The sequence below is a fragment of the Panthera tigris genome, chromosome E3, assembly GCF_018350195.1.
Source record: "Panthera tigris isolate Pti1 chromosome E3, P.tigris_Pti1_mat1.1, whole genome shotgun sequence".
Lineage (NCBI taxonomy): Eukaryota > Metazoa > Chordata > Mammalia > Carnivora > Felidae > Panthera > Panthera tigris.
The window spans coordinates 16,813,159-16,839,234 of NC_056675.1; the positions used below are offsets into that span (position 1 = coordinate 16,813,159).

Genomic DNA, 26,076 nt, shown 5'->3' on the forward strand with positions numbered 1-26,076 from the left:
AGGGAAATGCCAAATAACCTGAACTGGAATAAGGCCCGTCTTCTCAGTAGCAATTCCAAAGTCCAAATGGGAAAAAGCAGTCATAGGAAGAATTCCATTATAGCTCAGTGAGGGCTCAGGAAAAATTTAGAAACACTATATACCATTTGAATGTTCAACAAGGTTACTTAGGAAAAAAAAAAGCCTCAGAAAGTTAAGTAGAAGCTAGTGTTCAGTTTCAAACCAACAGGAGGAACAAGTATGGAGCCCCTTCCTAAAAATGTACCTTCTTCATTTTTCTTTTGTAATTCAGATTAGATACAAAAAATCATGTTTTATTTTATATATTACATTCATATTAGGTTCATCACATCAGTCCTGATCCAAGCTGGAGATATCCTGTAGGATTGTAGTTTGGCAAAGGCATTTATATAGGGTTAACCAGTGTAACATCATTCAAGCATTCAATAAATACATATTTTTAGAACAACTACTTCATGCCAGGTTCTGTGCTAGTGCTGAGGACAGAAGAGTGAGCCAGGCAGAAATCAACTCCGCTGTCTTGTATATTTCTAATGACCTGCTTTGATACAGGGCTTACACAGGTCTACCCAGGCTTTCTTTTTCCTCCATGTAATCAGATTTTTCAGCTTGAAATAACATACTTAGCAGTAGATACTTGTCAAGTCTGTGGCTACCTTTTTCTTAATTTTTTAAATGTTTTTATTTATTTTTGAGAGACACAGAGAGACAGAGCACAAGTGGGGGAGGGGCAGAGAGCGTGAAACACAGAATCTGAAGCAGGCTCCAGGCTCTGAGCTGTCAGCACAGAACCCAGTGAGGGCTCAAACTCACAAACTGCAAGATCATGACCTAAGCTGAAGTCGGACGCTTAACTGACTGAGCCACCGGGCACTGCACCCAGTGTCTTTTGAATACTCTTCCTGTATTTGGGGATTTTCTTCAAGATATAATTCCTGTCTCCTTAAGACAGAATGCAAACTCAATTTCCAAGCCTTTCTTGAAGCTAGGGTACAGGCAATGACCTATTGTCAACTGGGGTCCACATGATTTCTCTGATTGAGAAGACACCAACCCAAGGATGCAAAATTCATGAAAAATCCACTTTCCAGAGGGTGTGAGGGTGGAAGAATCTGTTTTTCCAGGGAAGCATGGGTGAAGTTTTTGGCATCTGGAGTATAGCAGTGCAAATTATGGTGGTGTCTCACTGCAGCTGGCCCACAGAATGGTTTATTTTTGGCTGCACAGATTGTTGGCCTTTCTGGCCATACCAGAGGTACTGTGAGCTACCTAAGATTCTCAATTGCTTATCTTTTAAAAACCAGTTAGAGTGAGTTCTATTCTTTGTAAAATATTGTGACTAATGCATATACTGAGCTACTGTTATGTGCTAGACTCTATGCTGGCATATTCCTATGTTACTTTGATTAAACTTCATAAACTTCATTTAAGGTATAAATTCTTATACATTTTACAGATTAAAAAACTGAGATTCAAAAGGTCACTTTATTCAATCTACAAATACTAAAAACCTGCTGTGTGACACCCACTGGGAATAGAATATTGAAGGAAATAGTTCCCTGCAACTGTAAAAAGAACGGCATATTGTTTTTAAATGTCCCCTTATCAAAATAAGAGGCACCAAATGGCAGATGTCTAGAGAGAAGGACCTCAGGCCAGTAAAGGCCTCATTTTAAATATAGAAACCCCCTAAAAATAGCCACCCATGTTACAGACTCAACAGGTGATTGGCCCAAAAAGAAGGGAGTGGAATCTAGGCCGTGGTGAAGGAGAGTGAAAGGGCAGTTCACTGTTTCCAGCTTCTCTCACCACAATGGCTCTGCCTCTGAGGTCCCTGAGTCGGGGCTTGGCAAGCACAGCAAAGGAAGACCATGGAGGGGCAGGAGGTGAGTGGGGCTGCTGCCTGACCCTGTGGCTTACATACCTGTACCCCTCTCCCACCTGTCTGGCCTTCCGCGGTTCTGAGGACCGCCCCCCACTCCGCCTCCCCCCCACCCACCCTTTAACTGTAACCTTCAGAGGCCCTCCCTTCCCCACCTCTCTCTCATCTCTGCCTTCCCCCCACCCTGCTGTAGCCAGCACTTGGCGCCTCCTGACCTTCGTGCTGGCGCTCCCGAGTGTGGCCCTCTGCACCCTTAACTCCTGGCTCCACGCGGGCCATCGTGAACGCCCCAAGTTCATCCCATACCACCACCTCCGTATCCGCACCAAGGTATGCTGGCCTGAAGCCTTGGCCCCCCAGAGCGGGAGCATGGTTCAGACGGGCAAGGGGTGCTGGGGGACCCCCTGGCCGGGACCTCGCTGACAATCTGCTCTCCGTCTATTCACAGCCCTACTCCTGGGGAGACGGCAACCATACTCTTTTCCACAACCCCCGTGTCAACCCTCTGCCCACCGGCTATGAACAGTGAATGGCCCTGAGGCCCCAGTGGATGCCCCCAGCCCCAATAAAGGTGTGAAAACTGTGTGTCCGCAGGCTCTCTGGGGACCAGGATAGCGGCTGGAGGGGCCTACAAGGAGTTCCACTGGGTGCATGCGCACAGTGCAGTCTGTTGTCTACATGCTCTTCCCAAGGCCATGATTTGGGAGGTGCTCCAGGGAACATCCTTGATGACTAGGTAGGAGATCTCCATCCTCCTTTTCTCTCACCTACTGATAATTAGGGCTATAGCCTGTAAAGGTCTTTCACATAACACTAACCTCACAGTAACTCTGGGAACAAGATATAATTTTGGTTCCCCTTCTCCAGACGAGGAAATGAGATTCTCAGATATTAAAAGACTTAAATAAGGGCCCTCCTCAGAGGTCCCTGGAAACTAAGGGCTGCAGACTCTGAAGTACCACTTGTCTCTTGACATATATTCACAGCTTTTGTGAATTCTGGTTTTTGGAAACAACCCTGATTTCAAACAGAGGAACTACAGCCCTATCTGTGAGTCTTCATGACGTAGTTTTGGATTTGGAATATTTTAGCTATTCTCTATGACCACCCTTAATGAGTCTTCTGTATTAGTTTGGGAAATCATATGCTCCTTTCTGGAAGCCTGGCTCTCCTAGCCTCTGGGGATCTCATTCAAGGGAGAGATCGGTTCAAACAAGTTCAGGGAATTTCACTCACCTCTTAGGACAGTCTGCTCACTTGACATTACCAAAGAGCCTGAAGCCTGTGCTGAAACCCATGAGAAACAGACACATTGAGTTCTTCCTTTGGCTACTCCCCTGATGCTACATATATAGTGCCATTAAAAAAAAGATTATCTCAGGCCTCAATCACCTGAAAAAGTGAGTGAATGTTTTCTAGGCCCACAAGCAGGGTCCCTCAACTCTTCCTAGAATAGCACTCAGGTCCCTAAATTAAAGCTCTTTGATTAAAGAAGAATGTTTTATAAACATCTTTATTTAATATGGCAATTCTTATATATGAAAATTTATGCTGGCATAATGCTTGCTTTTGTAAAAAGTGAGTCATCACTGAAGAACTCTGACAAATATGTTAAAATATAAAAACCTTTCAAATACCTTGAGAAAGTGGCTTAGCACCTGGTAAGTTGCTCAGTCCAGTACATATCTATACAGAAGTTATTCCCATGGAAATAGATTTGTAGGCAAAGTCAAGCCCAGCCAATAGGGGTACATACAAACAGAAAAGTGAATTATTAGGACAAAGGCAAATTTGAGGCCTCACATTGGACATCTTCCCCACTGAATGTGGCAGTGTCGTCAGGTTTGTTATCCAGCATTTCTTTGTACTGACGTTTGAAGAAGCCAAGCTGTGAGGGGAAGTAAATCAGAAAAGCTGGGTAAGAGGGCAGGGAAGAAAGTTGGGAGTAGGAAGAGGCTGAAGGAGAAGAGAAGTTGTCTTGCATTTCTGTGCCAGAACACTTATGTGAACAACAGCTATTGTGTATTATCTACTGTGTGCCAAGCACAATGGTTATGCATATAACCTATAGTAAAACAGCATAGATTCATAGGCAGGCCTATACACATACCCTGTCCTCGTTTCTGTCTCACTTCAGCTACTTTGTAGATATAGGCATGATTATCATTTCAAAAATGAGAAAACAAGTTCAGAGAAGTAGAGCAAATTGCTTGACATTAAAGAGTGAGCAAGGCAGAGCCAAAATGCACACACAGGCTGGCCTGGCTCCATTGTCTGAGTTCTTTCCACTATACCATCCTTTCTCTGAGAGGGCTTGGGTTGTATGCTGCTGGTGTTGAGAGTGGGATTAAAACACTCACCTTGTAGAGGATGGCTGTGATGAGAGCCAGCAGCAGCAGTCCTCCCAAAGAGCTGCCCACAATGAGGGGAATGGGATCATACACCTCATGCTTATCTAGCATGATCTCCATCTAATTTGGGAATTAGAAAGCATCAGACTTTTTGCTGTCCCAGACTCTTCCCAGGTTTCCCAACCTTTAGCTCTCTCCCCTCCTTCCTTTACTCCAAGGGGTGACATACAGAAAAACTCATGGGCGTAAGGACAACCCTCCTGCTGAGAGACCTTCATCCTTCCTCCCTCCAGGCTTGTGAGTCTCCCATAAGGCACCACAGATTTTGCATTAGGAGCCCTCTTACCAGCCTGGCCACTGCCTACCACACAGTCACTACCTGAGCACTCAAGAATGCCTCTTGTCCTGGAAGCTGGGAATACATGGACCTGTTGAACGTGATTTCAGCCACACTTACAATCAATACCTTCTTCTGCAATGTCTACAAAACAGAGGGGGCACAGATGAGGAACTAGCACTGGGAAAGGCACAGAGTTCAAGAAATGTCCTGGCTGGAGGATGGACACAGACGTCATCTGGTGGCACCTGAATCCTGGGGGAAAGGGGGGGCTCTCCTGTTGGGCCTACACACCTGGCTGACCCAGTCAAAGCTGAGGTTGCCCTTCAGGATGAATTCAACTTCCTCCTGGATGCCAAAGGAGGGCAGGTCACAGCGGAACCTCAGGCAATCAGCAATGGAGCAGTTCTAGGGACAGGAGGGGAATGAAGTTGAAGAGGGTCTTAGTTTAGGCAAGAACGACAGCAGAAAATAAACTCTGTCAGGCTTGGGGTCGAGAACAGATGAACAATTATAGGACATATGTATACATCTGCAACCCAGCAAGTGCATTTCCCTATATACCCCAATATACAGCTGGTCCTGCAATGGGAATCCAGGGTCTTTCTCACCAGTACAAGACTCCCTGGAATCTGGGTCAGGAATTCAGGATGCTGGGGAGGTTCCCTCTCTGACACACAGGGGAGACTCTAGTGAGAGAGAGAAAATAGCCACAAAATGATCAACATTTCACTGGTAAGACGGTGTGGGGCACTGTGGGTCAGACTCCGGAGCATTAGGAAAGGCAAGCAGGCACCTGTGAAGGGGCCACAACAGCCACATCCCACACAGCCACACCATTCAGCAGGATAGGAACCCAGAAATGAATGCTGATGGCCAGATCTCGCTGACTCAGGTTATTCACCTGCAGAAAATTGAGACAGAACGTTATTGTGGTCCTAGAGCATCCCAAATCCTACTCCTTTCCTGGTTCTAGCCCTCAGGTACACTGTCTGTCTCTTTTCCACAAGCTCCAAACATTAGCAGCACCATGGGAGGGAAGATATGGATGCTCCCTGGCTTCTCACACGATAACGATGCTCAGCTTCTTTCTTGCTCTTCTCACCAGAAGTTGAAAAGTTGAAGTACTTGGTAGATTCTTCCTGCCTGGAGAGAGAGGGCTTGTTGGTGAGAAACAGCTACGGAGCCATCCTCACTTTTGCCCCAGTCGTCTTCCAAAGGCTCTGTGGGCCCAGAAGAATGCCCAGAGATATAATTACAGTCCCCGCATGCCTCTGCAGACTCAGCTTCAGCCCTTGTCCCATGACTTTTGCCCCAGTCACCCAGAACTGCTAGGTTGCCCTCTGATACCCTGGCTCTTTCAAGTTCCCATAACTTTGTTCAAGTTCTTTCTTTTGCTTGGAATGTAATTACCACTCCCCTTCTGGAAAATGTCACTTAAAGGCCCAACTTAAACATTACTTATTATAACATTTAAACACTTTCCCACGAGAAGAAGGCATTCACATGGCTTTCTCCTCTAGTAGGTACGTGGTTGGCCTTAGGTAATGCTTGCAGAGGCCACTGCCAGAACAAAAAAGCCTAAGGGGACTCAAGGGAATCTTGGTTGGATCACTCAGGAAAAAATGCAGTGCAAGCCCCTCCAGATGGAAAGAATAAAATAAATGTGGCTATCCTGGGGCAGCTAAGTAAATGTGAAAAAGGATGGTGCATGAACACAAGACCCTGGAGCAGACATAAATGTCCCAGGCTGCAGGTGGGTTTCCATCCATCTATCCATGCATCCATGGCCTTCTTCAGTAAACATTTACCCTGTGACTGGCTGTGTGCTTGACTCTGGAGATACAACAGTTAACAAGCCATAATCCCTGTCTTTCCAGAGTTATCATCTAAGGTCTCAGTGGAATCAAGCAAACAAGCAACGGGACATGCACATTTCACCAGCAGCTAGTGTACAGAAGCCAGGCCAGCCATACGGAAACTCCACGCCCCCCACCCCAGTTTTCCCACAGATGTGACTGTCAGTTTGATGATTAAGAACACAGGTTTTGGAGCCAAGCCATCTGGGTTCACATTTCAGTCTACCACTTCCTACCCAACTAATTTAAGGCAAGCTACTAAACCTCTCTGGAGCCCTGTAGTTTCTTCCTCTTTAGAATGAGGATGCTAATAATAGCGCCTGTAATAGAGTTGTGAGGCAGTTTGCAGCAATGACATAAATGTTAGGATTTATTTTTTTCCCTCAGTGTGTTTGCCCTCCTCTATGCTCCTGATCCCAAATGTTTCTCTCTGTGCTTCAGTTTTTTCACCTTAAAACTTCAGTTCTAACTCTCTTTTCAAATTTCAGTAAATCACTCAGTTTTCCCAATCCTTGGAGAGGCACAGTAGTATATGGGCATGAGCACAAGCTCTGGAGTCAGACCATCTGAGTGATTCGTGGTGCTATCACTTCCCAGCTGACTGACAGGGGCAAGTTATTTAACCTCTTGATTTCTTTGTTGCTAAAAAAGGGTGGTTAACAATAACTATGTCATAGAGTTATTCGAAGGATTAAAGGAATGTAGATATGTGTCAAGTACATTTAAAATGCCTGTCATATCATAAGTATATATAACTGGAAGCTCTTAAATTACAAGTTTCACTGTTCTCCCATGGTTAGAAGGGGAAATTAGGACACAGAGTTTGGAAGGGCAATGACACACTGATCAGCACCCCCAACCCAGTTCCCCTAAAATTTCATGTGTCAGCAGCAGCAGCAACAACAGTAGCAAACTCTGTCCCATGGCAATATTATAAGCTTCTGACCAACTCACTAAGCCTCTGGAGTTTGGTGAGGTATTCAGGGCTCTTTGCCCTGCTTCCAGCCTGACCTGCCCCTGCTCCTCCACCCACCTTCAAAACTGAGAGCAACAACCCTGCACTTGCCTCTCCTGTGGCCTGCTGCAGCCTTGGCCTCTTAGAGACTTTCCCAGCAGTTTCTCACACCTCTGCTCTCCTTCTGGTTTGGTGAAAACCTGACCTTTTATTTCCTCTGTGTGGTGACAAACCATATTCCCCACTTCAGAGTGCTAAAAAAGCCTCAATCTTAACCTAGTTAGTTTCACCTCTGCACATTCATATCTAGCACCAAAACCAGAATTGGCTTCATGTTAAAGGAAGCCTCCATCTTAGAGAAAGAGAGAGGAGTGCACAATGGTGGCAAATGTGCATCCAAATAGTAGGCCAATTCATCAGAGAAGAAGCAAGAACTGTATGGTAGATGGTATTATAGATAAATGTACGGCTGGTCACAAGTATTTCCATGTGAGGAATCAGAGGGGATAGTTTAGATACCCACCCTTTCAAGAGCAGGCTGGGCAGCCATGGGAGGTACTAGGCTTAGAGGAAGGTCAGAGGTCAAGGGAGGGCAGGTATTAAATACCTGCTGATCACCATGTAGACAGCATATTTCACAGGGAGCTCCAGCTGGAAGGTGGTCTTGCTGGATGTAGGCTTATTATTCTCACTGGAGAGAGAGGGGGGGAGCCCAGTTGGGAAGGAATCCAAGAGAGAAACCTCTGACTGGAGCATAAGATGGAAGAGTGAGGGATACACCTGGACTCACCTGCTTACATTGGCCCTCAGAAACAACTTGTCTCCTAGGGTGGCCTTGTAGGAGACATCAAATGTGATTAGGAAGGTGCCCTGAGAGGAAAAGAATGAAAGAATGGGGATAAGGAAAGTCATGGGGGAGTGAGGGAAGAAAATGGGTAAGGACAAAGGAGCAGAGTGATGAGGATTTGGGGGAAAGCATTCACCTTAGTGCCCTCGTGGAAGATGGGATGGTTGATGCTACAGCTGCTGCTCCTCAGGCTCTCATTCCCTGTGGGCGCTGCCTCACATTCCAGTCGCAGTGGGCGCTGGTGTGGTTGCTTCCAGAGGAGGAAAAGAAATTCAAATATGTTACCCATGTGCATATGTGGGCTAGATATATAACAGTGGGGCATTGCAGAACAGTAGGGAAAAGGACAGACTTTTCAAAAAATGGTCTTAGGAAAATCGGCCTATTCAAAACAAAATAAAACAAACAAAAGAGCAAAACACATTGGATCCCTACCTCACTCCATACATTAAAATATTCCAGCTAGATAAAAATTCTTAATGTGAAAAGGCACAATTATAAAGCTTTTAAAAGATAATACAGGGGATTATCTTCATAACCTTGGAGTAGGGAAGCATTTCAGACAAGATCCACACATTAAAAAAAAAAAAAAAAAACGACAAAGGAAAATATTTGATAAAATTCAACCACAATCAAATTAAGACATTTGGCTCATCAAGAGACACTATACAGAGACTGAAAAGACTGGGAACAGGACTGTAAAATATACTTAATACATATAACTGGAAAAGTATTAGTAACAAGAATATTAAAGAGCTCTTAACAACTAGAAAAGTATGGACAACTCAGTAGAAGAATAAGGAAAAGACTTGGACAAGCACTTCCTAAAAGAAGAAATCAAAATGACCAGGAAATGATTACAATTTGCTCAACTTCATTAAATAAATGTAAATTAAAACTTCAAGGAGGTATCAACAGATAGACAAAAATTTTAAAGTCTGACAATGCCAAGTGTTGGAGTGGATGGAAAGCCACAGGTGATGGAAGTGCAAATAGGTGGAAATGGTTTGACTTTACTTATTATAATTGAAAATATGCATACTCAATGATTCAGAAATTCCATAACTGACATACATCTTCCAAATATTATGCATATGTGTACCAAGATACATGCTCAAGAATAGTCATGGCCAATATCAGAGAACAACTCAAATGACCATCAATTGTGAAATGGGTAAATAAGTTGTGGTACAGTCATACAAAGGGATTCCAAATAGCAATAAAAGTGTTTTACAGCCACAAGGAACAACATGGATGAATTTCACAAACATATGTTGAAGAAATGAATAAATATACAAGAGAACATATAACATGTTTCCATTCATATAAATTTCAAATATTGGCAAAAACTCACTGGTTTTATCTAAGAAACGGCAATCACTATTCTTACTGTGATCATCAGTTCCTAATATACTTTAGTGATTACCTTCGGGGAGAGAGTGAGGTTATAAGGAAAGGCACAGGGAGGACATCTGGGGGTGCCAGCAGTGTATTATTTCTTGACCTGATGCTAATTACATAGACATTTCATTAATATTATTCATCATACATAAGCTTTATGCACTTCTCACTCTATCTCCCTTCCTCCCTCCCTCCATCCCTCTCTGACTCTGGAACTCTGTATGTGTGTGTCTGTGTATGTCTGTGTGTGTGTGTGTGTGTGTGTGTGTGTGTGTGTGTGTGTTTATATTTCACCAGAGAAGAATTAAAAGAAAACTACTATAACCCAGAGCAGGGAAGAGATCCCAGCAACTGGAGCCCAAGGGAGCTATTTACCTGGGTTCCTAACACTCGTCGATAGGACAGCCCTGCTGGATAGTAGAAGTTGATCACAGTTCCATAGGAATCCTCACCTTCATTCCACAGAGTCACTGTCACATTAAGCTCCAAGGAGCTCCCTACCACCAGGGTCTGCAGGCTGGAGGAGGAAGGACAAAACTGAAAAAGAGGCTCCATTGGAAATGAGTTGGAATTGGATAGGGGGTAGGGGGGGACTGTGGGAACTCATGAACTATTGGCTGAGAACATTCCGATCAAAATTTCTTTGTTAGAAGGAGAGCCAAAGGGAAACAAAAGTACATCTCATCCTATGAGGATGGGAGACCCAAAAGCTTAAGTGTCTAGAAATGAAAGCAGATAGAGCTCACCCTGAGGAGATGAGACTGACACTCAGGTCTCCTTCACAGAGGTGATCTTGTCCACAGTTCTTCTCAAAGGGGAGCTGCAGCAAAACAGAATATCTCTTCCCATCCATGTCTCAACCTTTCTTCATTCCCCTCATTAGGAGCACTCCTCTTAATAATGAGTAATACTCATTATTGAGTATTACTGAACACCCACTCTGCACACAACAGTGTGCTAGACACTGACAAGAAGTGGGGCAGTGGGGAAGGGGCAGTTAGAATATAAAAGAATGATAAGAACTTTGGTTTCAAGGGGCACAGAATTTAGTTGAGGAGTTAAATCCAACTCACATTGGAACAATTATTCAACAAACACTGTTAAGTAACAATAAGGGGGTGGGTAGGGAGTTAGAAAAACTGGAAACTACAGGTGAATTAGACATGGTTCTTGTACTTATGGAACCCACAATTCTAAAGGACCCACAAAAGTAGATGCAGATTGCTATGATTCCAGTCATGTAACGTTGGTATCACCATGAAGTAATAGGAAGCCAGAGAAGTGATAGATGCTGAATGTGGTTTCCAAAAGAGTGGAAGATAAGACTGGAGCTTTGGGGACTAGAGAAGATCTTTGGGGTGGAGAGAAGGAAATGTTTTCCAAGTAGGAGATACCACATGGAAAAAGGAACAGAAGTAGGAATGAGAAAAGTTGGGAAGGATTTGAAAAATGAGAACCAAAGAGTTTATATTGAGATAAAGTGGGCACCAGCTGGGACATGTGTAAAGGTCTTAGCTAGGCAGGGCCTTGGTAACTGGGTGGAGGCAATTTGGACTTGATGTGGTTGGGAACCAAAATAGGTTTTGAAGCACACAGAGATACAGTGAAAATCAGTACATCCCTGGGATTTCGTCAGAAGACTCACAGAAGCATTGAAGAGGTCCTGTGAGCCCACAGCCAGCACAGGGCGAAGGTTCTCAGATGAGGGGATGGGCTCCCCAGCCAGGGAGAAGTTGAAATGTAGGATGATGGGACTCAACACGTCCTCCACACAGTCCTGAGGGAGAATAGGCTTTCAAAGCCCCACTATCCTTCTCCTTACTTTCCACCACTGGCCCTTCTCAACTGCATCCATTTCCTGCTGTCCAGTCAGAATTTTGTGCAAGCTGTTCAGCCAGGTACTCTGGCCTCAACTTTCCTCTCTCAGGCCCCACTCTCCCCACCCTTTCCACCTCACCCAACAGGCAGCAGAGATGCCAGAGATTATCCTTGGGCTCCTTCTCCCCCCACCTTTCCCAGAACCCAAAGTCCTTACTGGTAAAAGCAGCTTAATGGTTTCACAGTAATCCCCCAGCCCCAGGGTTTTTCTTCGAGACAAAGTCCTGTTCTTGGTCTCATCAAAAATGGCACGAGAAATCAGGCGGCTTGGGTCTAATGCCAGATCATACCTGACAGAGCTTTGGACATCACCTGGAGGAGAATGGGAAACAGAAGACGAAAAGTCAAAGAGAACCTCTGAAGTTCTATGCTTTTTTTTTATTCGTGCAATAAATATTTGCTGCGCACTTTCTATGGGTCATGAGATGTAACAGGTGCTGGGGATATAGGTAGAGAAGGAGATAGAGAAATATAGCCCCAAGCTCACAGTCTAGGAAAAGAGATGAGCATGTAGGACTTAATGTCACACCATGAGCAACTCAACAGTGGGATCCTCAGTTGTACCAAGGAGGGCTTGCTGGACGTCAGAGGTGCCTCCCTGGGTGGGCCTTGTCTGATCTCTGACCTGGAGCATGAGCAGGGGTTGGTGAAGAATTGGGAAGAGAAAATCCCAGACCATGAGAACAGTGGTTAAGACCAGAAGGGAGAGAGATGATGGCACATTTACAAAAAGGGAGAGTGGGATGAGGTGAGTTTGGAAGGGCAGAGAGGAGCAAAGTCAGCAAGGACATTGTAGGGAAGGATTTTGGTCTTTCTAAATGCAAGAAGAAAGTGGTTGAAGGGTGTTAAGCAGGAAAGTAAGGAAACTAGATTTGCATTTTAGGAACAATTCCTATAGTTTCTCTATGGGGATAGGGTGGGAGCTGCAAAAAACAGACATGGGAACAGCTCAAAGTATAGGTAGGAAAGGTAGGAAAGGTAGGAGGTGGCTGGGGCCAGTGGGGAGAAATGGGCAGATGTACCCTGGAGATAGAACCTATGGCCTGGGTGTGGGGAGAGGGGGAGAAAAGGGACCCAGGTTTCCAACACTGGCAGCTGGGTGGATGTGGAGGTGGTATTTGGATTCCTGGGCGCATTCTCTCCTGACGATAGGGTGGGAACCTTTATGGGGTAAGGGGCTAGACTCACTAGGAAGAAACTCACCTAAGTGGTCCAGTGAACTTTTGCGGATAGTGAGACAGACTGTGGCATTTCCAGCTTCCAGAGTGGTGGGCACCTCTTCCCAGCACTGGTACACAGCCTTTGCCACCTCTGAGGGCATGAATCTCATAGTCACCCCCACATTCAGCACTGGCTGACTCCTGAGGGTGCAAAGAGGGGCTGAGGACCTGACTCTGACCTTGGGGAGGAGAACAAGGGAGGCGGCAGCTTTTGAACTGGACACACAGAGGGAAAGGGTGGGATGTGGGGAGTTATCACCTGAGCAGCAGCACCTGTCCCCGGGCCCCCACAGCCAGGTCCACTAGTCCATCCTGGGTGAGGTCCTGACCCCCACTCAGCGACTGTCCGAAATACTGGAGTGTGGGAGAGAGCTGGGAGCTTGCAATCCGCTGGCCAAAGAGGGAAAGGAGAAGTGGAAGTCAAGGGAAGGTCATTTGAGAGGTTTGAGAATAAAGATTTGGAAAGGAGAATACAGTGAATGAAAGTAGAACTGAATGGAAAAATTGAAAAGGAGAGATGAATGGGTAGGAATGGAAAGCAAGTGTAGTGACACCCCAGGGATCTCAGACAGAGAGAGGCAAGCTCCTTTGGTCCAATTCATGTGAGGGTACAGGCTAATGACAAAATCAAAGCATAACAATAGAAATATAATAGGTTAATTTACTCATCACGTGTATATTCCTTCATAAATATTTGATGAACAGAGTACTTAGTACTCCATTGAGTCGTCTTTACAAGAAGCCTATGGAGTTTATCATTTAATGTTTCATAGAGGGGAACTAAGGCTCACAGAGGTTAAACCAGTCACTGCCTAAGGCAACACAGCTGACATGACTGGCCAGGCATTTGACCAGGGCCTGCAATCTCTTACCCACTAAACTGCCCACAACAGATTGGAGTCTGTTTGGAGCCAAAGGACAAAAGAGAGATAATTTGCACTTAGCTGGGCCTGGTGAAGTTCATGGCAATAAACCCCTAAAAGGAGAATAGCTACTACTAAGGTCCATGACAAGAGGCACAGGGACATCAGGCACATCTAAGACATGGGAAAGGAGGTGGAACTGGAAGAGGCTTCAGAGAGGGGCCTCACCTGGCTGTGGGAGGGCCTGATGCCCAGTTCTGAGGTTCCATGAAATAGGTAGACAGCACCCCGGTTTTCTTGCTCTCCTGGGGCACCGATGGCGACGTCTGTCAGTTTGTCCCCATTCGCATCCCCCAGCACTGTCAAGGCTGCCCCAAAGCGGCCCCAGGGGTGGCCCTGCTCCCCACAGAGAATGATCTCACACTGCCACCTAGCCCTCTGCAGAACAAAACCAGTGTCATGCCCCAACCCAGACAACCCCTCCACCCCACTCCCAGGCCCCACCCAGCCCAGGTCTCATCAGACACTCACCCCCTGGGGCAAGTGGCACACGGACACCTGGCCCCCCCACGTCAGCTTGTAGTAGTGTGGAGCCCCAATGAGGACAAGGTCAGAGCTACCATCTCTATCCACATCCACAGTACAGAGGGAGGCCCCAAAGTAGGAGCCAATCTGGAGGGCAGAGCGTGAAGTCACCCTGCCTGCCTGCCCCCTGCCACCAGAACCTTACCCCGTGGTCCCCCAAACCCCTTCATCTCCTCCCTCTCCATCCTTGGACACCCTGCCACCCTCATGGTCCACTCTGGATTCCTCTACACCCAACCTGGGTCCCTGCAACTTCAGCCTTTGGCTTCCATTGTCCGGACTCCTGGGTGAAGAGGACAACCTTCCCAGTATGCTGATGGCGGGGAGCCCCCAGGATCAGGCTCTTCACCCCCTTCCAAAAGGCCAGCTCGGTGGAGTAACCTGGGGGGAGGGCAGGCCTCAGCACAAAATCTTCCTCCCCATCCCTTAAGTTCCTGCCCTTTCCAGGCAGCTCATCTCCTCCCGCCTGTGCCCCCAACCACAGCTTTTTCTCACCCAGGTAAGAGTCCCTCATGTCCACGTTCTCTTGAGACACACTGATGAAAGTGGGGCTCATATTTTGGGGGTATAGGAAGGCACCTCCAGACCAGCTGAAGCTCCCCACAGCCCCCAGAACTGGTCCATCCTGGGAGGAAAGGATTCCAGGGCTAAGCAGTTTTGAGTCAAAACAAGGCAGCCTATTCCAAAGCAATGCCTGCTACCGACTCCACTCATTATTTGGAATTCTCTTTTCCTTCCCCAGTCCTGTCCAGCAGCTTCAATCCCTGACTCCTAATGTCTCTCTCAGTCCATCCCCAGTGCCACTGCTCCAGTAAGTCCCAGCTCTTCTCACCCACTGCCCTTTCTGCCTCCTATTGTGTTCTTCTTCTCCATCCTCCTCAGTGTTAGGTTTCCTCAGACCAAATATATAGCCATCACCCAGCTGGCAACCCAAGATGGCTCCCTGTCACCAAGACCCTGAGGATGGCATCTCAGGTCCTCCCCAGACAAACCTGTGGAGTTGCTCTATGCTTTGAACACACCGAGTGTTTGACCTGGACACCTCTCCTCTCTTTCTGAGACGCAACTCCTCTCTTGGGAAGAGTCATCCTCAAAGCCACCTTCTCTGTGAGGTCTTCCTTGGCTCCCTCAGGGAGGGATAGGTGTTTCCTACTCTGCATACCTTGCTTATTGCCTTTCTAAACTTTTGACTATAGATAATTTAGAACATATACAAAAGTAGAAAGAAATGCACAATGAACTCGTAAGTACCCAGGTTCAATGATCAATTCATTACCAACCTCGATTCATTTCTATGTCCCTCCAACTCACCCCCAAAACTCTTTTGAAGAAAATCCCTATGGATATTTTTAACACACATCTACTTTCACATAAGTCATGCTATTTTGTCATTTCTTTGGTCTGCATGATCTGGCCTTTCCCATCTCTCCACCCACTCCTTCCATGCTGCCCCTCACTCACCCTGCTCCAGCTATGCTGTCCCTTTTATCTCTCTAGTGCAGTAACCTTGTTCATGCTTCAGGACCTTTGCACTTGCCTTTTCCTCTCCCTGGAGCAATCTCTCCCCAGATTTTTCCACACCTATCCCTTTCTCATCATTCACCCTCAGTTGTTATTCCTCAGGCCTCCTCTGATCATCTCTCTTGCTCTCTTCTAACACAGAGCATAATCTGAAGATCTTTTGTTTGTGTTTATTGCCTCCTCCCACTGTATGTGTGCTCTTTGTGAGAGCAGGAACCTTGGCTATCCTGTTCTCTGCTGTGTTCCTAGCACCTACATACACTGCCTATATGTCTCTCTCTAAATGGACAGTGACCTTGAGGACAGGATCTCCTTCTTATTTACTTCTGGGTCCCAGGTCCCAGCACAGGGCTGGCCCAGGATTGGTGCCTGAGACCTGTTTATCAAGCATATGCTCCACCTACCATGGTGAGCACTGAACTGAAGCCTTCTTGTGACATCTCATGCTGGAAGGAGCTACTTGTCCTCGACTGGGTTCCTGTGGGAAAACAGGTCACTTAGGCTCTGGGGACCATGAGACCACAAGGACTTAGAAGGAGAAGAATGAGTCTGGGTCTCAGGTTCTGGGGCACAATTTTGGGTGACATGTGAATAGGGATGGACCCTCAGAACTGTAGGGAACAATCGGGTTGGGAACCTTTGGATTCCAAGACCAAGCTCGCCCTGTATTTACCCTCCACTGCAAAGATCTTCTCCTGCAGCTGCTTCTGGATGCTGCTGAGTGCTGCAAAGTTGTCCACCTTGAACACGTGATCCTGAGAGGGCACTGAGCCAATGGTGTTCAGCTCCTCCCTGGCAGTGGGTTCCTGGAAAGCATCTCCCACCTGTGGCAGAGAGGCAGCTGAGGAGGAGCCCACCAGCCTTTCTGCATGGGTGAGATGCAGTCTCAGTCTGAGAGAGCCACGAGGAAGAGGACGTACCCCAATGGCATAGCGAATGATGCCAGCTTTCTCTGCCAGGGGCATGACATCACTGTATTCCAGGGGGTCTTTGTATTTCTGCCCATCTGTGATGACAATGAGAATCTTCTTGGCACTTTCACGGGCACCATTCCTACTATGAAACAGTTCTTTCCTGTCAAGGAAGAAAGGGAGTTGGCTCTCCTGAGATGAAACTGATTTTGAAAAGAAATCATTTGCAGCTCTAGAAGGTCATCTGGGGAGACTAGGGAATCCTGGTACCCTCAGACTATGCCATGCATGAGGTGCATATTATCTCATGTAATCTTTACAACCAAGTTGTAAGTTGTCCTCATTTGGCAGTTAACTGAGACTTAAAGTCAGTAACTCCCAGGTTTTCCCAGGTCACCAGCAGGGAGCCAGAATGAGAACTCAGATTATCTGAGCCAAAGCTGCTCGAGTTGGAATCTGGGTCCTGCCAATCCAAGGTCAGGCAAAGAAAAAACACTGCAGAAGAGTCCCATCCTGTATCTGGGAACAGATCCAAGGAGGAACATTCCCCCTACAGCCTCCTTACTTCCCTTTATAGACCCTTTCCCCAGAGCTTCCCATAGTCCTGGAGTTGGGCTGTTCAGACCAGCATGAGGAAGTGGTGTGGCAATGTGTCCACATGAGGTAGAAGGCGGAACTTACACCACTTTCAGGATGCCTGTGGCTGTAAACGTCAGGCCATTCATTTGGACAATTGGATCCACCAGGCTCTGAGGACTTGAGCTGCTCTGGAATTTGGTGAAGGTGAAGTGGATCTCCAAATCATTGGAGTACTGCATCAGTGAGAACTGCAAAGGCCAAGAAAAAGGCCCTGGTGCTCAAGAGTTATTTTTTAATAAACTTTAATTTTGTATTAACTTTGGATTTACAAACAATTTCCATGTTTTTTGAGGCTAAAACTCAGGGGGAAATTGGCCCAAAAAGAAAACTAGAAATCAAAAACAAATAATGTTTCTTTCATACTTTGGCAATACTGCAATATTTGTTAAAATAGGATTTTTAAAAACTTTCATAACGTATAAAATCCACTTGTAGGCTATATTTCCTCACTTCTCAAGAATTCATACACACATGTACACTAATTAGTGAGAAATAAAATAAGAGAAATCATGAGTTGCATGGAAAACACAACAAAGAAATCATTAAGTATTTGGCCAAGGTATCTTCAGTCTACTTTCATATCAAAACTATTTTTGCGATCCTTTCAATGCTTTTTAACAGTAAAAAAACCTTATATTTCCTGCGCCATATAAAGACATATTAAATGCCACAGGGGAATTTCCTCAGGTAAGGGCACAAATCAGCCCTGCACTGAGACCTTAGCCTTATCATGGCACAGGTCCACTGAGTCCACCCCCAACAATGCCAGGTCTCCCCCTAGGTTGGCCTTTCCCAAAGGCAGCCACCACCACATGCCCAGCACTCCCCAGGTCTTGGGGATTCAATCTTCACCAGTGTGTTGGTGCCTTCAAACTGTCCCATCACAGCTATGACAAAGTCCTTCATCTGCTTAAAGTCCCTTTGGTCAATACTTCCAGAGCCATCAATCAGGAAGACAATGTCCATCTCTTGACTTGGACACTCTGTAGAGAAGGAGGAAGGAATCAGAGATGCTAGTGTGGGGCCCAGCTGTCTCTCAGGGCCCAGAAACCCTTCCTGCTCAACAGACTTACGGGGTCATTCTTGGTCTATGAACCAATTATTACCAATTTTCCAACACCCTCCACAGAAAAGGCCCAAATCCATTGCCCAAATATTAAGAAAGAAAACAAAAACACAAAGAAAGAGAGATAGAGACAGAGAGAAAGAGAGAAACAGGGAAACAGACTCTCAACTATAGACAACAAACTGATCCTTTCCAGAAGAGACGTAGGTGGAGGGATGGGTTAAATAGACCATAGAGATTAAGAATCTACTTCCTAGTGCTGAAATGCCACATCCCCTACCCTGGCTGCACAGACATCCAAGGCAGGTCACGGCACCCCCCAAAGTCCTGAACACCCTTCCTCCACTCTCTCTGTCCCCACTGTAGATTCTGCTCTCACAGTTTGGTTGTGAGTTGTTTATGCTGCTATTTTATTTTTCCCTGGCATCATGACTTCTCTGGCCCAAAGCATTGCTCTCAGTCAGCACTTTAAGTGCCCCTAGCTCTTACTTGGAGCCCAGTATCTCTTCTGATACCACAGAGAAGACAGTTTATCTGTATCTTCCTCCTAGTCCAAACACATGGTCCTAGCTAGAATTTCTGTCATAATGGTAATTATATATTATGTGCCAAGCAGAAGTCTAAGCACTTTATATTTATATTAAATCCTTCAATCCTCATAACCACCTCAATTATTAAGACCCAGTTAACCAATGAGGAAATGAAAACCAGGGAATTAGGTCACTTGCCCAAGGACACAGAAGACAGACTTATTCAGAATGACTCTCAGAGAGATGATGTTCAGTGTCCCTGGCACCACTCTCTGTGGAAGACATCAGCAACAAAATTGTGCATCACGTTTTCCATGGCCCTAATGTTTTCTCCCCTTAGAAATTCATCAGTGAGTGATCAGGAATGGCCTCGTACTTGGATCCCTGGATCTATCATCCTCACCACATTTTCACCATCCACCTTTCACCTTTCCTCTGAAAGCCCAAGAAGCATCTCTACACCTGTTGGCAACTGTGAGATCCTCATGCCTCCTGCTGCCAGCACTCTGAGGCTCCCTTCTGCCTCATCCAAAACTTTCCCCCTCGACCAGCTTAGAGAACCTGTTGTAAGCTGCCCTTCTTACGAGGCCAGACCATGTTCCCAGACCTTCTTGGGCTCACTGAGGCCTCTGGGAAGAGGCCATGAGCACAGGAGGCCAAGACCATAGTCTCAGGCTCTGCCCACTCCTCTGTGCCAGTATGTGTATAAAACAGAAATGCTGTCTCTAAAGGGACCTACTTGGCAGGGCAGCAGGCACTGTCCGAATGGTCTGCAGGTGGGAGCCCAACAGGAAGCAAAAGCCTTCTGCATACATATTCTCCCCACAGGCTCTGTGCATGGTTGGGCCGCAGGCCTAGAGGCAGAGACCTGTGTGAGCAAAGGGGCCCCAGAATTCTCCATTTTCTTCTCCCCCAGCCCAAGCCTCCTCTGGCCCCTGATCCTGCCCTTGTGACCCTTCTATGACCCAGAGAAACTCACCAGCAGCCAGGAAAGATTGTTGGAGGCTGCCAGGGACAGGCCCAGGGACATGTTCACGGCCTCTGGTGGTGCTGAGGGCAGATACACATGATCATACTCATGGGCACACCCTCATTTAGGGGGAGAATCAGGACTAGAGACAGGACTGTACATTCTGGTACAGGAGGATTGAGGGCCCCAATTCCCAGGTGGAGTCACTCACTGTGCAGTGATATAGGTTGACATAGGCCAGTGGCAGCTGCACAGTCATACAACCGTCCTGTCCGGTTGACCGCCACCACCTCCAGGGGGGCTCCCACCACGAGTCTGGAGGCACAAGCATGACATATAGTTGTATGAGGGGTAAGGGCACAGGGCGCTTCAAGTGAGGAAGTATCACCATGTAACAAGGAAGTGAGAGTTTGAGAGGGAAGCTCTTGGCATTTGCCACTCATGAGGCTACTCAAAAAGGAGAGCTTCAGTTTAACCCACATGTGCTGAAGGACTATGCTGGACTTTTTGTTTGGGTATGTGTGAGGATACATAAATAAATTTGTATTTATATATACAAATGGTTTGAGTGCTGTTTTTTAACATTAACCAAAAATAAATATATTCAAAAGAAAAACATTTTCCAGCCATGAGTAAGTGCATTTTGTTTCTGGGGTACCATCATTCTGAGCCACCCAAGAAATAGATCACCTCAAGTTACATGGAAAAAAAGAATTTTTTATATTAAATATAATTTATTGTCAAATTGGTTTCCATACAACACCCAGTGCTCAATCCAACAGGTGCCCTGGAAAAAAAATTAAAGGTTATTTATTTTTGAAAGAGAGAGAGCATGAATGAGCTGGGGAGGGGCAGAGGGGAGGGGAGACAGAATCCCAAGCATGTTCCGTGCTGTCAGCACAAAGCTGAATGTGTCGCTCTAAGCCACAAACTGTGAGATCATCTCCTTAGCCAAACTCGGATGCTTAGCTGACTGAGTCAGCCAGGCACCCCTACATGGAAAAATTTTAAGCCATAAGGTATCAAAACAAAAATATTGTTCTGTAATTAATTGGATAATTTAAATATAACATAAGCAATTTGAGTTGGACAACTTAAAGCAAAAGCATCAGACTCCATATCAATATCTACAGTCATATAAGTGCAAAAATTTATTTACAAAACCTTTTGAGAGGAGAGAATTTTTTAATTTTAAAAAAATGTTATGTCTGCCAACAATCTCTCCACTCAGATGAGAAAACTAGACAAATATTTGTGTGTTTTTAACTAATTAGCCAGGCAAACCACATTAGGTTAGCATTTAAATCTTCCTTCTAGAAAGCTATTCCTTTATGGAAAACTGAAATCCTTGTGGGTCTAACACTTGCTGATGAAAACCTAAATAGATGGTTAGAGATGTAGCAGTTTGGGACCTGCTGGCATAAATGGATGAGCAAACTTTTCATCTACATGTTTTTCTTTACCTTATCTATTCCTGATTCATAGGCTTAGTCTTTTCAGTGTTTGGGTTGTGTTTCAACAGACAACAGGAAAAACAATAACTTTGTAGCAATCAGCATGTCATCCAATCTATATATTTACTTTTTTGTTAATACTGGTGAACAGCAGTCAATCAATAGTTTATAGATGTGTGTGTGTGTGTGTGTGTGTGTGTGTGTGTGTGTGTGTGTAACTGATGGTGATGGAAGTGGGACAGTGGCTATCTTTGAATTTGTTGGATTTTGAGTGATCAGAAAAGGCCTAAGGGAATCCAGGGGAGGGGACCTGAGGATGTTTTCTGTACCTGGATCCAGGCGGCAGCTACCTGGGTATACACATATGAAAAATTTATTGAGTTGGACCTTCCAAGATTGGGCACTTCAGTTTTTGCCTTGTATATTTCAAAACAAACAAACAAACCAAAAAAAAAAAACCCATAACTCTGACATCTGGCATTTTCTTCCATGTCCCAGCCTGACAGCTGGGTGAGGAAGGGGGACAGATGTGCTCTTAGAACTCAGTTTCCTCAATATGCTACTTCTTGGCCAATGAAATCTTCTTGTATTCTCAGGCTCATTGCCAACTTGACCTCCTCTGTGAAGCCTTCCTAGAATTCCCTCCTGGGTTTGATCTCTTCCTTCTTATGCCTCCAGATTTCCGTTACACTTGCATCACATTGGGACTTTAACAACTTGGGTCCCTGCTGCTGGGACCTGAGAATGTGAGTTTCTGGAAGCAGGGTGAGGTACATAATTGACAGTCCCAGTGTGAGATAAAAATGTGGGCCTTTTATTCTGGGAGAAAAAAAGTTTTTTGTCCCTTTTTTTTTCCTCCCCATGATCCTCCTCTTTACCTGTCCTGTCTTTACCTGTTTGCTATTTAGTGTTGATTTCCCCAAGGCACAGGGATTTTCCCAGGGCCAGTGCAAACCCCACAGACTGGGAAAACTGTGCACAGCCAACCTTGACCTTGCCTAACTCATACCAGGGGCTGAGGGCAGCAGGGGTCACTGGATAGGTGTGGGGAAGCAGGAAGCTAAGAACCACTCCACAGAAGGCTAGACTGCATGTGAGCCAAAGCTCCAAGCCTCCAGCACATCTCCACTTCCCCATCAATCTTAATGACCACACACAAATGCTAAGATCAATTCTTAATAATTTCAAGAAGAAGACTGCAAAACATTATTACAAGTGCAAGGGTAACTGTACTCGTCACTTACACTGGTCACATGCCATGAGGCGAGACCTGTCTGGAGGAGATTCAAGATCTCCCTCCTGAAGGAGTGTCTTGTCCAGAGTTTGTGACCCTTCCTGGGACCGTGAATAGTTGGTAGTAGTGGTGTCAGTGGTGTCAGACTTTGCCCATGCTGCCCTTCCTCCAGATACTTCCTAATCCATGTTCATCCATTTGCCCAAAGGCTGAAGGGGTGAGGGTGGGGAGAGTGGGCAGGGCTTACCTCGATCTGCCAAACTGGGCCACACTCTGTCCAAAGCTAACTCCATCCTCTTGAAAGACCATGGGCTCCTCCACATCCAAGTTGAACCCATAATAAGAAGCAATGACTGAGGAATATGGAGAGGGAAGTGAGGGTGGGAGGAACAGTCAGAGAAGCCTCATCTCCTCTGGATACCTGACTTTTGGGATCTTGATGCCCACCCCAGTCCAGCTCATCTTCCCAGGAGAAGGGTGTTCTTTTGTTTCCTGATTTGCCATCTGTGTGGCTCCTGTCTCTCCCTTCCTCAACAATAATCAAACCACAATACAAAGGGCAACAATCCAGAGAAATGCCCCCTCAAGGATATTTCAAAGGACATGTACAACCTGAAATTGAGCCTGTCACCTCATGGTATGTTAGCTCAAGAATGCCCCTTATGATAATACAATTCATTTCCTAAACTGAGACCTTCTGAGAATGAAAGGGACACCACTAATAATTACATCATGGCCCACCCTAAGGTCCAGATGGGGAAACAGACTTAGAATTTTTTGATTAATTATTTATTATTATGTGTTTCCCATGCCCCCCTTCCTTGGTGCTAGGCTCTAAGACAACAAGGACTGCAACCATCTTGTGTTGGTGCCTGAGGCAGTGCCTGGCCCTTAACAGGTGACTAATTACTTACTATTTGTTGGCTGACCCAGAACTGCACAGGAAGCCCCTGGTAGAGCCAGGATTCCAACCCACTCTCCTGATCCTTCACATTCTCCTCTCTGGTGACTAAGCTCAAAAACCTCAGTGGAAGGTCCCCTACATTTCAAGGGCTTTTCCCACAACTCTCACTCCTAGACAGCAGGTTTCTTCTCCATTTCTACTAGAATTCCCAGCTGTCTCTGGATTGAGGAGTCAACTCCAACCCCAAAGTAGGGAAGCTCTAAGAATATAAACCATTAGGCCAGGATGTGACAGGAAAGGTCCAAACAACTGAATCTTGGGGTTCTGGGAAAAGGCCAGATGTTGAAGGTGCCATAACCCTACCATGGCCACATGCAAGGGAGCTTCACATCCCAAATCTCCTCAAAGGATGATTCTATTTCTGAGTTTGAAAAAAGAACCTATGACCAGACAAGTAGGATGATGCCAAAAGTCTCAGACTGAAATGTCTCAGAGGCCAAGAGGGTGACATCAGTGAGTGAAGTGGGTGGTGTGAGTACCAGGGAATTATGGGCACTTAGAGAATGTGGCCCTTTTAAAGGAGGTAAGCATTACCAGGGTCTAGAATTCAGAGCTCCAGACCTTCCCATGTCTCAAGAGAAGCTGAAAGTCTGGATTTTTGTGTGGAATCTGATTTTTGACTGACACACAAATCATTTCAAATGACACAGAAATGTGATCCTGTTACAGGTTCAATTTCTGGACTATTCTCTTGGCAGTCGTGGAACAACCTACCTGAAATCAAAACCAAGGACCAAGGATGAGATATCCAAAGTTTCCCTTCCCTAGTGACTTCTATGGCCTTCCCCCCTGGGGCTCTGAGGCTGACTCCTGTCAACCATACCACACACACACACACACACACACACACACACACACACACACACACACCAGGGGCCTGACAGAAGGTGGGGGGAAGCCTTGGGGAATGTGGAGAAGTAGTTTATTCTCCACCCAAACTTAGCCTATGAGTCCATCTTATCTCATCTTTGCTCAGGTTATGACCCTCCCCTGATTCCAGGCCATTCCTCTTTCCACACCAGACTCTAGACACTAAGGCACTCCCTTGCCTCACCTCCTCCACAGAGCTATATGAGCTGACCACCAGCCCCAGAATGCCCTACCAGATAGAGACCTCTGGTCTGTCTCAGAGACAAGACAGACCTCTTCCAGCTCTGAGGCCCCACTTACCATCTAAGAGGAGCATAATTCCAAAAGCCATCATTGAGCAGCGTATCGAAGGAGAAGTGAAGAGCTGAGCAATAGAGCACTGAAGGATGCTCAGTGTCCTCAGGGAGAATTAAAATAATGACTCAGGCCTTCAAGTAACAGAAGGAGGGGCACAGTGAGGAAGTCTTTGGTTAATCATAGAACAGAGGCAGGGACAGGAGGCCAAAGACACCCTTGGAGAAAATCGCCCATACTCTCCCACTGCCACCACCTCTAGAGATCTGGCTTCCTTGTCCAGGGCCTGGCTTTCCCAGAAGTCCACCCTCCCCCATCCCTTGAGACCCAGTTGATACCCAGGGAATCCTGGGACCCCCCCTGGGGCCCAGAAACCAAAGTGCATATGACTGGGAGGGGTAAAACAGATGGCTGAAGATGCCCCACCACATGGATGTGAGTCTGGAGAAAGGCAGACCTCCCCCTCAGATAGCAGTGTTGGGGATTGAGCACGAGTTAGGCTGTTGTTTAAAAAACCAGACTCGGTGCATCTGGGTGGCTCAGTCGGTTACGTGACTGACTACAACTCAGGTCATGATCTCATGGTCCATGAGTTTAAGCCCTGTGTCAGGCTCTTAAATACAGAATAGAAACTGAGGGTTGCTAGAAGGGAGGTAGGTGGGGGTGAGCTAAATGGGTGATGGACATTAAGGAGGGCACTTGTTGGGATGAGCACTGTTGTATGTTATATGTAAGTGATGAATCACTAAATTGTACTGAAACCAATAATAAACAATATGTTAACTAACTTGAATTTAAATTTAAAAAATTAAAATAAATTAAAAAACAGATTCCATCAAGAGGAAAATGTATAATCAAACTGGCAAATAGGCTTAGTAGTCATACAAGGGGTTTACTAGTCCATAATAAGAGAACAGACTACAGATTGATGTAACGATATGGATGAATCTCAACTTTGTCATTAGGAAAAGAAGTCAAACACCAGACTGCAAAATGTTTGATTCATTTTGTATGAACATGCAAAACTAATCTATGAGGATAGAATATGGAACAATGATTACCTCAGATGAGGTGGAAAGGGAACTTCTAAATTTGTTAAACTTAACATTCAACTCCTGATATTTGGTATCTAATACTTTAATATTTTAACATTTGTTAAATGGGATAAGGGTAGATAAGGGTATTTATTCTTTGTAATTTCCTTTGTGTTTTGAATATTCTATAATTAAGCATACACGAATGTTTCTCAAAAACATGAAAAAAGGTCCAAAGTATCAAAGTCCAGGAATAGATTTATAAGGTTAAAATACAGGGCAAAATGATACTCAGCAGAGATAGGTTAGCCAACCAAGAACTGATGTCCAGCTACCAGTGCAAAGGTAAAATTCCCCTGTGCTACAGCATGTGATAGGGAACAATGGCAA

General features: G+C 45.7%; 2 protein-coding genes across 3 annotated transcripts; one reads left to right on the plus strand and one right to left on the minus strand.

Annotated features, from left to right (window-relative positions):
• The first annotated feature begins 1,777 nt into the window (after positions 1-1,777).
• LOC102959733 (cytochrome c oxidase subunit 6A2, mitochondrial) lies at positions 1,778-2,486 on the plus strand. The gene is made up of 3 exons (XM_007094181.2): positions 1,778-1,907; positions 2,097-2,233; positions 2,352-2,486. The coding sequence occupies exons 1-3, from the start codon at positions 1,835-1,837 to the stop codon at positions 2,430-2,432; spliced, it is 291 nt and encodes a 96-aa protein (XP_007094243.1). The 5' UTR covers positions 1,778-1,834; the 3' UTR covers positions 2,433-2,486.
• Positions 2,487-3,423: 937 nt separating this feature from the next.
• On the minus strand, positions 3,424-24,868 carry ITGAD (integrin subunit alpha D). 2 transcript variants are annotated; one of them, XM_042972158.1, is made up of 30 exons: positions 24,659-24,868; positions 22,772-22,877; positions 20,048-20,151; positions 19,846-19,916; positions 19,606-19,720; positions 18,123-18,253; positions 17,313-17,458; positions 16,641-16,794; positions 16,394-16,544; positions 16,125-16,198; positions 14,695-14,824; positions 14,438-14,580; positions 14,146-14,286; positions 13,843-14,052; positions 13,011-13,141; positions 12,735-12,892; positions 11,689-11,843; positions 11,299-11,430; positions 10,400-10,473; positions 10,029-10,170; positions 8,389-8,502; positions 8,196-8,275; positions 8,013-8,096; positions 5,659-5,737; positions 5,388-5,495; positions 5,203-5,280; positions 4,886-4,999; positions 4,634-4,735; positions 4,264-4,374; positions 3,424-3,791 (listed from the first exon to the last, which is right to left on the minus strand). In XM_042972158.1, the coding sequence occupies exons 1-30, from the start codon at positions 24,690-24,692 to the stop codon at positions 3,678-3,680; spliced, it is 3,486 nt and encodes a 1,161-aa protein (XP_042828092.1). In that variant the 5' UTR covers positions 24,693-24,868; the 3' UTR covers positions 3,424-3,677. The 2 variants fall into 2 exon arrangements, with proteins under 2 accessions (XP_042828092.1, XP_042828090.1); XM_042972156.1 differs by lacking the exons at positions 14,146-14,286; positions 19,846-19,916; positions 20,048-20,151; positions 22,772-22,877; positions 24,659-24,868 and having other exon boundaries at positions 19,606-19,715.
• Between the last annotated feature and the right edge of the window lie 1,208 nt (positions 24,869-26,076).

Bases quoted from the DNA above. Each gene is read 5' to 3' on its own strand.
- LOC102959733 (XM_007094181.2), top strand. From the start codon at position 1,835: ATGGCTCTGCCTCTGAGGTCCCTGAGTCGGGGCTTGGCAAGCACAGCA. The intron at 1,908-2,096 runs GTGAGTGGGGCT...ACCCTGCTGTAG, and splicing joins AGACCATGGAGGGGCAGGAG to CCAGCACTTGGCGCCTCCTG. The intron at 2,234-2,351 runs GTATGCTGGCCT...GTCTATTCACAG, and splicing joins ACCTCCGTATCCGCACCAAG to CCCTACTCCTGGGGAGACGG.
- ITGAD (XM_042972158.1), bottom strand. From the start codon at position 24,692: ATGATGGCTTTTGGAATTATGCTCCTCTTAGATG. The intron at 18,254-19,605 runs GTAGGTCCCTTT...CCTTCTCTACAG, and splicing joins AGTGCCTGCTGCCCTGCCAA to AGTGTCCAAGTCAAGAGATG. The intron at 4,736-4,885 runs GTGTGTAGGCCC...TCTGTTTTGTAG, and splicing joins GCTTTGACTGGGTCAGCCAG to ACATTGCAGAAGAAGGTATT.